This window comes from Alligator sinensis, unplaced genomic scaffold (genome assembly GCF_000455745.1).
Source record: "Alligator sinensis unplaced genomic scaffold, ASM45574v1 scaffold262_1, whole genome shotgun sequence".
NCBI classification, from domain to species: domain Eukaryota; kingdom Metazoa; phylum Chordata; order Crocodylia; family Alligatoridae; genus Alligator; species Alligator sinensis.
This window is the reverse complement of record NW_005841904.1, coordinates 104515-115099: the sequence shown is the minus strand read 5'-3', so window position 1 is coordinate 115099 and position 10585 is coordinate 104515. Positions and strand designations below refer to the sequence as shown.

The 10585-nt window shown below is 45.1% G+C and overlaps 1 protein-coding gene and 1 long non-coding RNA gene across 3 annotated transcripts in view; one reads left to right on the top strand and one right to left on the bottom strand.

Annotated features, from left to right (window-relative positions):
* Window positions 1-489, bottom strand: part of FAM98B (family with sequence similarity 98 member B) — a 25663-nt gene extending 25174 nt beyond the window's left edge. Inside the window, 3 exon segments of the mRNA XM_025197734.1 lie at window positions 126-165; window positions 168-261; window positions 264-489. Of these exon segments, the coding sequence (XP_025053519.1) occupies window positions 126-165; window positions 168-261; window positions 264-476 (347 nt within the window). The 5' untranslated portion in view covers window positions 477-489.
* LOC112549401 lies at window positions 366-10226 on the top strand. 2 transcript variants are annotated; one of them, XR_003092799.1, is made up of 4 exons: window positions 377-495; window positions 4802-4936; window positions 8339-8512; window positions 9941-10226. It is a non-coding gene; the product is annotated as an uncharacterized LOC112549401 (long non-coding RNA). The 2 variants fall into 2 exon arrangements; XR_003092798.1 differs by lacking the exon at window positions 4802-4936 and having other exon boundaries at window positions 366-495.
* Window positions 10227-10585: the final 359 nt, after the last annotated feature.

Sequence of the window (10585 nt, the reverse complement as noted above, 5' to 3'; positions counted from 1 at the left end):
CGCCGCCCCCGCCCCCGCGGGCCCCGAGCAGCCCCCGGCAGGCTGCCAGCCCCCAAGGGAACAGCCACGTTTCCCACTTTTTTTCCCCTCTAAAGAAGAATTCACTTTCAAAGTTTGCTCACGACCTTTGCCTACGTTCTTGCACCCCGCTTCCCGGGTGCAGCCACGCCGGACTGGATGACCCCTGGAGGTCCCTCCCAGCCCCACTTTTCTATGGCGATCTCTCCAGCACAGCACAGCACAGCACAGCACAGCACAGCACAGGTGCGTGGCGGTGACCACCAGTCCCTGCTTGGGCGGGACAGGCCCAGGACGGGACCATCAGGTCCAGGGGCTGCACGACTCCAGGGCAGCATCTGTCCCAGATTTGCAGGCCCCTGCGCTCCAGTTTGCAGCTGGGAGCAGACACATGGGGCACCATGTGCATGTGCACGCCCACATACATGCGTGTGGCGGGGAATACAGCTGGGCACCATGGAGAGCAGCTTCCTGCAGGTAAGTTAGGGAGAGGGACAGGTTGAACCTTTCCATGGTGGGGGAAGGAAGGAGTGGGAGTGCTGCCTAGCTGGGGCAGTGCATGGGCCCAGGGTGGGGAGCATGATGAGAGCCATGGGTGGTTCATCCAACAGGTGTGGGTTAGGGTTAGGGTTATTTTAGACGGGTGTGGGTTAGGGTTAGGGTTATTTTAGACTCCCTGCCCTGGGAGTCCTGCGCTGGCCATGCACCCACTTCATGCCCAGTAGCAGTGGGGGCAGCAGTGAGGAGCTGTGCTCCCTGCTGCTGCCAGACAGGCAGGGAGCACGCAGCCAGCATGGGGCTCCCAGGGGAGGGCAGTAGGGTGGAGACCCCATAGCCCACAGCGGGTAGTCCACATGTGCCCCCACCCCACTCAGTTCTGTTCTGGCTGTGCCACTGTCGGGGGGTGGGAAGGTGGGCATGTGTCCCACCATTTCATTTTGAAAAGACAGTCGCCTTACTTAAGAGTCAGATCTGTGAGCCATGGACCTGCCACAGAAGTTGCAGGAGAAAAAACCTGGAAGTATTCTCCCAAATTATTTGTACATGAGCATGCACTAGTAGTCTGCCTGGTGACAAATGGAAGCGGCGCATAAGGCAGCCCCAGTTGGCTGATGCAGTCTGCCTGTGGTCAGCCTGTGTTTTCCTGGAGCACAGTGTGGATATTGTGAAGGGGGCATGTTCTGCTCCCTGCTGGAACAGCAGAATCCAGTTTGTGACAACACCATCTCCCTGGAGCCAGGGGCTGCAGGAGGACTTTGTTCTCTTTTGAGAGAAGCCATATCATATATAGACATTTGCTCTTCCAGGAGAAATTCTCCTGGGAATGATTTAACTCTGGTTGTTCCCAGGTTATTTTTTCCTGGAACAGGCATTTTTACTCTGAGAGAAAAAGCATGAACATCTGTACACTTGTAGTTTTTCCTGAGAGAGCAGCAACTCTCCGAGGAGAAACTGAATGTCTTTATGAGGCCTCAGGCACTTCCTATTATGCTTGATTTTACCACACATTTCTATTAATATTGATTCATACTACTACACATACATATATGTAAATAATCTAACTAGGGTCATATCAGTCACATTAATTCTGATATTTCATAACTTCTGAGTGCTGAACTTTGCAACCTTAGTATAGTTTGCATTCATCATCATAACTTTGGGACTTCATATATTCAAGTGTTACATTCAGCATTCAAAGATACTAACTACTGAGGGTACAAAGAAATTGTTTCCAATTTGTGGTTAATGCAAGCAGATGATTGTCCACTTTCAGGATTTTATCATTGCATATTATAAGGTGCTGCATGCTTAGAGCAGCGGTTCCCAAACTCTGGGTCGCGACCCCAAATGGGGTCACAGCATCAGTAGATGGGGTTGTAGCTCAGTGCTCTCTCTTGCACCAGGTCCCACCCACTTGGGTACTGCTGGGATGGGAGGGCAGGAGGCGGAGGGTGGGGGGCTATGGGACCTGGGCCTGGGGAACCTACGAAGAGTAGGGGGCTGTGGACTGGGAGTGAGGGGCACTTGAGGAGGGTGGCGGGGGTGAGTTAGAAGGAATTACTCTTGGAAAAGCAGTATTCAGGCTCTTCATGATAAAAATAAAAATGTGTAGAGACACAGTAAGCATAAGTTTCATAAAATCCATTAATTTTCTCCTTTATAATATACAACATGGTGAAATAGCAGATCTAATGTAAAGAGATGAGAAGCAGATTCCACAACAGCTATTTCAATGCAGAGCACAAACAAATCTACATGCCTCTTCCTGTATATTTTCATTTAAATAATATGCAGTATAAAGATGCATTTCATAGAAAACAACCACTAGAGGGGACCATAGAAGCAGAGAAGAAAGGGGAATAAAATATTCAAAGTACTAACAATTTTTTTGTCTAACACTGAGAGCTTGTCTATATGCAAATGTGTACTGGCTTAAATAAATGTGTAATTTAAAATTGATTGAGTTAAATCAATGCAAAATACTATGTGGACACTTTTCAATCAATATAAGTAACTTATATTGATTTAGTTTAAATTGATTAAGGACAGGTTTAAGCTAAAATGAAATAAAGTATTCTTAAGCCAAAATAGGAGTGTTTTCAGAGGGTGTTATTTGATTTAATTTAAATTGTTTAAATGAAAATGGTTCAACTTCTATCTGTAGACAAACAGCTATTCTTTGAGCTGTTGGGAAAACCTTGCATGCTGATCTTTAAACTTGTCTACAAACAAAGGTTGCACATACGTAACTTAATATAGTTTAAAAACTGATTTAGTTAAACCCAATGCTAAGCCCATAGTTAGCATACTTACATTCATTCAAAATTGATTGGGATGTCCACCCAAAATAACACTAGTTTAACTAAGGGTATGTACAGAGATTCAGGGAGGTTAGGGGGAAGTTAGATCAACTTAAAAATGGCCACCCAATCTAAGTATGTTGAGATGGGGGACGGGGGGAGATCAGAGGCAGCTAGCGAGGTCCATGGGGGGCTGGTGGGATTGGGGAGGCTTACAGGGTCCCTAGGGGGATTGGTGGGTCAGAGTGACCAGCAGGGTCTGTGGTGAGGCTTGGGGAGGGATGAGGGAGATCCCCCCCAACCCCCCCAGAACCACGGGTTATTTTTAGCCTCCCAACACCCCCACCCCCAGACAAACAACCCTCCCAGCAAACCAACCTCCCAGTCTTGCCAACATCCCAGCTTACTTCCTTGGCTCCCAGCACCAGTGAAAGCCAGTAAAATGGCACTGGGAGCAGCTTGCAGGATAGGGGGTTTGGCAGGTGGTGGGGGGTGGGGGTGGTGGCTGGTCTGTGAGACGGGTTATCCATCTGGGAGTGGAGCATGGGGTTTGGGCGGGGGGGGGGGGCTAAAAATAGCTCGGTGCCAGGGCAGTAGGGGGTTAGGAAAAGCACAGCCCTATACCTGGGGCCAGCAGCTGGGCTTTCCCAGCCCTGGGACTGCACTGGGGACTGTACAGAAGTTCAATTAGATTGATCTCACTGGACCCAATCAAGTTAAATTACCTCCTAGGTACAGTTAACTTAGATCAGGTTGGTCATTTTTAGATGGACCTAACCTTCCTGATCTTCCATACAGTTTGCACTTAGATTGACCTAACTAGGGATCTAAGTGTAAGGTCCACATCAGGGCAAATTACATTAGATTGGGTGGCCATTTTTAATGTGATCTAACCTTCCTCTAATCTCTCCAAACAACTGTATGTACCCTAAATCAGTTTACAATAACAGTTAAACTGGTGCAATTTTGTGTCCAGTCCACACATTCAAAAGAATCAGATGCAAATTAGAGTTTCACTAACTAAAACAGAATATAGCAATTTACACAGGTTAAGAATCCTGTGCATTAAGTAGCTAGTGCTACTTAATTGAAGGTGCACACACAAGGTACATTTACAGTAGTAAAATCTGTCTTTATATCAGTGTAAAGATGGGACAGACATGATGTACAAACCAACACCAGTGGAAGCCACTACTCTAAAGTAAAGATACTGCTGGGATAGTCAGGTGTGACTATACACTGGTACACATGTTGTGTGTCTGCAGTTCAATTTAATTTCATTTTAGGATAGCCATTTGCACAATGCAAATAGGATATTATTAGCTCCCTGCAGTTTAACTGTGAGGTGCTGAAATGGTGTCCATTTTAGGCAGCTACCTCCTAACAGCTGGCTGGGTGTCCCTGAAGACATGAGAGTAACTTACATTACCATTCAAAATAATGACATTTTTACTGGTGTAAATGTTTCAAATATCTGCTTTCTATCATTGAAGCTTGCCTCCCATTATAAGCATTTGATTTAGATTCTGTCTCCCCAAACTCCAATCCACCTGACCTTGTTGCATATAGATTTCAATCCGGAAAGAACTATTTTGAAAACTTTGTGACAAGGTACATGGGAGATATGATAGGTCAAAATGAAAGGCTTTTTTATCGGGGACATTTTATTAACTTTGTTATGTTATATCTCCAAGAAGTTCTGGGTCTAGAAACTCCACATTTATTTTAGCCATTTAGTCTTGGCAAAAAGGAGTACTGGTGAAGAGTGTGAGGGTGATCTGGTGGGGAGAACTTTTATTTATGTACTTCATAAAGTCTCCAAGGAAGGCAGCCTTAATTGTAAAACAGCAGGCAGGAATCATATGAATTTAACTTGCTTTAAAAGTTATAATAGTGTATTACTCCTGGCTACAATTTGTCTAGCCCTTGTGAGTATGTGGTTGAGGAGAAGGAATAATACCTTTCTCACATTCTATGGTTAGAATTGTAGTTTCTGGAAAGGGAGCACAGGCATTGCTTCAAGATTACTTCCTCAGGAGCAGATGGTTCTCCAAGGACGGTGAGGCAAAGTCAAAGAGTAAAGCAAAGCTATCTCTACACAGGACCAGCTGCACGAGGTGAGTTATATATTCCAGCTACGGAGTGCAACTCTTTCAGTACTTTCCCCTCCTGAGCTGGTATGACTCTCTACTATTCTCAATACAGGGCACATCTATGCATGCTATTAATGCTACAAAGGCTTACTGCCTAGTGAAATACTTGGCAGTAAGCCTTCTCTGGGAACATGCCTACATTGACGGGACAGTTCCCAGCCAGCCCCAGGCTGCTTGGGGAAATCCCTGCACAGCCCAGAGCTGGCTGGGAGCTTCCCCGGAAAGGCCAGCCCTGGGCTACACAGGGAAGCAGGGAGCTCCCAAGTCCTATGGCGAGCTGAGCAGCACTGGGAGGGGAAGTGGGGCAGAGAGCTACCCCATCCAGGCACTGCTTGGCTTCCAGCTTCTGGCAGGAGCTTGGAGCCGAGTAGTGCCAGGACGGGGGCGTTCCCCATCCCCTGTGGCCCTCTAGTGTTGGGGTTGGCTGGGAGCAAATTTGTTCCTGGTCAGCATCTACACGTGCACTACTGAGCGGTACCTACGGTGCACTTAGTTTACTATCTGTATTTACAGATAGTAACTAACTGCACAGGAGACTAATTTACTGCACAGTAAATGGTGCGCATGTGTAGAAGCTGACACTTTACAGAAGATTAGTCTGCTGTGCAGTAAAGCATCTCATGTAGACACACTCACAGAGTTGTACCTGTGAGAGACAATCTAGCTCTGTGAGATTATTGGCTCATGGAGGTAAGGTAAATAGCGCACAGTTTAATAAGTATTTTGCCATTTACTTCAATAGGGCTAGGACTGGGGGCCTGAAAATATTTCAGCAAGATGTGTTCTTAATTGTTGGGACCACTAATGTCCTTGGCAACTACACCTCCCCCTTAGCTTTTGATTGTTCTGATAGCAGCATTACAAAGGAAAGGCACTTTTTTGTACCTGAGCTAGGTAGGTTTGCACCTTACAGACTCATGTTAGTCAAGTAGAAGTCAAATAAGACAGTAAAGTAGAAGGGTTGTGAAGTGAGCATCAGCCAACAAAAGCTTGTTCTACACACACACACACACACACACACACACACACACACACACACACACACTGCTTAGCCTAAAAGGTCGAAATCTACCATGCCTTGTACTTGACTTTAGACTAACATGGCTATCTACATGGGTGGCAAATTGATTAGATGGTCACACCCAGAGAGTGGTGGTGGTTTTTGACCTGGAGGGATATGGGCAGTGGAGTCCCCCAGGGCTCGGTCCTGGGGCCTGTAATGTTCAACATCTTTATCAGCGATCTGGATGTGGGTGTGGAAAGCACGCTGTCCAAATTCGCTGACGACACCAAGTTGTGGGACGAGGTGGGTACACTGGAGGGGAGGGACAGAATCCAGCTAGATCTAGACAAATTACAGAGGTGGGTGGATGAGAATAGGATGGAATTCAGTGTAGACAAATGCAAGGTGCTGCATCTAGGGAGAAGGAACCAGCAACACACCGATAGGCTGGGGAACACCCTTCTTGTCAACATGGTGGCAGAAAGGGATCTTGGAGTCATTGTTGACTCCAGGATGAACATGAGCTGCCAATGTGAGGAGCGGTCAGTAAGGCTAACTGCACCTTGTCATGCATCTACAGGTGCATCACAAGCAGGTCCAGGGAGGTGATCCTTCCCCTCTATGGGGTGCTGGTCAGGCCACAGTTGGAGTATTGCATCCAGTTCTGGGTGCCGCACTTCAAGAGGGATGTGGCTAGCATTGAGAGGGCCCAGAGGAGAGCCACCTGCGTGGTCAAGGGGCAGCAGGGCAGGCCATACAAAGAGAGGCTAAAGGGCGTGAATGTATTCAGCTTCCACAAGAGAAGACTGAGAGGGGATCTGGTGGCCTTTTACTACCTCACCAGGGGAGGCCAGCGGGAATTGGGGGAGGCTCTGTTCCCCCAGGCACCACCCGGGGTTACTAGGAATAATGGCCACAAATTGTTAGAGAGAAGGTTCAGGCTGGACATCAGGAGACATTACTTTACAGTTAGGGCTGTCAGGCTCTGGAATGGGCTCCCAAGTGAGTTGGTGCTCTCTCCTACCTTGGGGGTCTTCAGGAGGAGGCTGGGACAGATATTTGGCTGGGGTGATATGACCCCGGCACCCCTTCCTGCCCAGGGGGAGGGGAACGGACCTGATGATCTGTTTAGGTCCCTTCTAACCGTAAGCACTATGATACATCTCTCTACTCATTGTGACAGCTGAAAATTATGTCTGTGTGATAAAGGTGCTTGCTGAAGGCTCTATGAAGATTAGACCAAGTGTTTTTCTGTATTTGTTTAGATTTAAGCTATATGTTGTTGCTAAGAGCCTAGTTAAAGTTTAAGATGTAGTAAGGCCTAGTAAATTTAGCAAAGCCCTGAAGTAGTAAGGCCCTGTGGTGTAGTTAAAATTAACCTTATCAAAGGAATGCAAGGCTTGTACTGCTGTTGGTCAGTCTAAGGACAGTTGAAGTAAAAGGAATCTGAGTGGCTGTATGTTATCAGTACCGTTCAGAAGCTACAAATTGGCTGGAATATCTGGAAATCATTCTGAAGGAAGATACAGCTCTGTGAAAAGAATTAGTTAGCTGGTGGCCTGGATCAGTGGGCCTGTGGGTCTCAAAGAGCCCAAGGACTGAATACCAGGGTCCTTCCTGGTACCTCTCAGACAGCGCTGATTGGGGAGGCCTGACTTCGCTGAGCTTTTTGGAAAGAGAAACTTGTTGTATATCAGGCATCAGAGGGGACTGCCGATAAGTTGCCAACACGAATTGTTCTTGTCTGCCATTGTCTTGTTACTACACGTAGCTGTGTTTTTGTTAAGTCAATAAACCTTTCTTACCTTTCTACCCCTGTCCATACTCTCAATCCCGAACCCTCCACAGGCGGCTGGGACAACTCATGAAGAGTATTCCAAAGGGCAGAGTTAAGATTCTCTGAATAGGCCACACTGTTTATTCCAGTGATTCCCAAAGGGTGTGCTAGGGCACACTAGTGTACCACAAAAGCAACAAAAGTGTGCTGCTTGATCCCCTTGTGTGACCAGCCACTCAGGGGCTTCCCCCAGGGGAAAAAAAATCATTATAGTGATTAAGATAGATCAAGATCTATCTTACATCCCCTAAACAATCAAGAGGGGATGAGAGGATAGTGTTCTCTATAGTGTCCTTTTGACCTCTGCTTTCAGATGGGACTTGTGAAAAGTGATGATGCTTTTTGTGGTGTGGACAAAAAAGTTTGTGACTGCAGCCACAAACTCTTGTGACATGCCACCAAACTAGCAAAAAAAGATCTGGCCTCCTCTGCAGCAAATCTCCAGCCTGGCAGGACAAAGCAATGCATATTCCAAGTTCATATTTCTCATTCTTTAAAAATAAACTGTGCCCATTTTGCTCCTCAGACCATATGGCATGAATCACTTCAGTGAAGCATTCTGCACATCACATCACGATTTACACTGACATTATGATTTCTTAGACGTTAAGTGGAAGCAAGAGCTGCATAGATAAAGCCCAATCTGTTAAACAGGTTCTACAGGTGCATAATCCTATTAAGCTTAACCTTGCTGGCGTGGGTAAGTAGAGAACTAAACCTATCATATTATTCCTGCTTGTGGTTTTGTCTCTCCTGATTTTAAATTAATCTCTCAGTGAACACACACAAAGTTGTTTGAAATCTTATACCTGTCTATAAATTTGTACTTCGCTATTTGATATCCTTCCTGCTTCCAATCTTCAAGCAAAGAAAGTGCAGCATAGGCAGGACATGCGTCTAGTTACAAAAGCCCTGTGTGGCTGGATAAAGAATCTCTCTCAGGACAGAAGCATCTCCCCCAGTTCCTGTAATGTGTATAAATGTCATTGGGATGTTTACACATCACAGAAGCTTCTGAAGAAAGCAGCTGCTGCTGTCAGTGGATTAAGACGCTCCACGTTGAATTATCGTCCTAGCCTAGTCCAGCAGGTTTGCAGGACTTGCCCCTTTCTAGTTCATATGGGAAACCTGAAGCAACTAGTTAGGACAATTGCCATTGATGTCTTAACAAGTCAGTTGAGATAGAATAGAAAAAATATCTCCCACCTCAGAAAAGAATGAAAGAGAAAGATATGAACCCATCTGGAGATATTTTCTATACTTAAAAGTCCGAAGAGTGAACCTAAGAAAGAGGCATTTGGCTTTTACTGTTTTCTTTTGACAATGTTTTTTGTTAAATTTATTTTTCTAATCCATCCTTTTTGCCATTCTGAGTTACAGCAAATTAATGAGTATAGTGTCACAGTCATAGAAACGTAGGGCTGGAAGGGACCTCTAGAGGTCATCTAGTCTAACCACCTGCCTGAGGTAGGATTATCCCTATCCAAACCATCTCATACAACCATAATCTAAACTCTGCATAAGACTACCATCAACCTTGAGACAACATAGACCTAATACCCTAACCTGCCACAGATAAAGCAAGGGAACCACAGCAGACAATGTCCTGCTTTTATAAAATGTTGTCAATACACACTCAAGCACACTATCCCAATGTTTCTCCAGCTATAATAGTAGGCATTCTACTGGCCAGAAAGGAAAGATGGAAGAGACAATTGCTTTTTCCTCACAGTCTGTTACTGTCCTTTTCTTTTCTTTCTTCCTTTTCCACTAATCATTTTTAGCTTATCCCTGTCCTGTCCTCTACTATGCATTCCCCAATTTTGTTATTATAAGCATAGGCAGCAAGTGGGGTGAGGCCACTTTTTTTTTTAAAAAGTAAAGAAGCAAACAACAGCATAGAAATCGATGTGTCTGTTAATTTCAGTACGTTCAAATCCTGAATGTCAAGTAGAAGAGAGTCAACTCTCATGATTTTGAACATTAACAATAAATTCAAAATCTTCCAAGTTATCACCCTGACTCCAAAAATCCTTCCACTCCCACCTCTTGTACTCCTTAACTGCTATTTTGTTTCCTCTCGCATTGATTTCTTTACTCTCTGGTGTCCCTGTATCTTTCTGTGTAGCTTTGTTCAGAAGGACAGAGTGGCAGTCAACAAGAGGGACAGCTTTTTTATGTGGCCAGAAGTAAAGGCAGGAGGAACTTCTTGGGCTACACCACTACGTACCTGAATTAAGGAAAGTTGGTGAACCATTTGTTTCCCCAGATGAAAGATGATGGCACTACTTGGCTTCTTTGTAAAGCACATCTCAGTACTCAGAAGAAAAGGGCCTACTGTGTATGAAGTGCAGGAATTATCTTCACCTGGGATACAACAAGGACAAAACAGAAGCACAGAACATTATAGGGGGTGGGAATTAAGGTATCTTTCTTAGCTTTCCCATCAGTATTTGGACATACAGAAATTCCTAAATTGGTCATCTTCCAAAGTATGTTTAAAAAAATCCTTGGATAGAGTTCCATTATACCACAACAATACCTGATACGTTAAGTATACCTGTTAAAATCAGTGAAAGTATGTACAGAGGAAGGGACTAACCACTAGGATTAAACACAGTAGAATCATGCTTTAAATGAATAACCAATAACCTTCATGATCTTACTCTCCTTGCCATAGTAAAATATCAATTCTAGGGTGCCTTAGTTAAAACAAAATCCAAGGTAACCATTGGGATCACTTGAATAGTCTGACTTGTTCTTCTGAAAACAA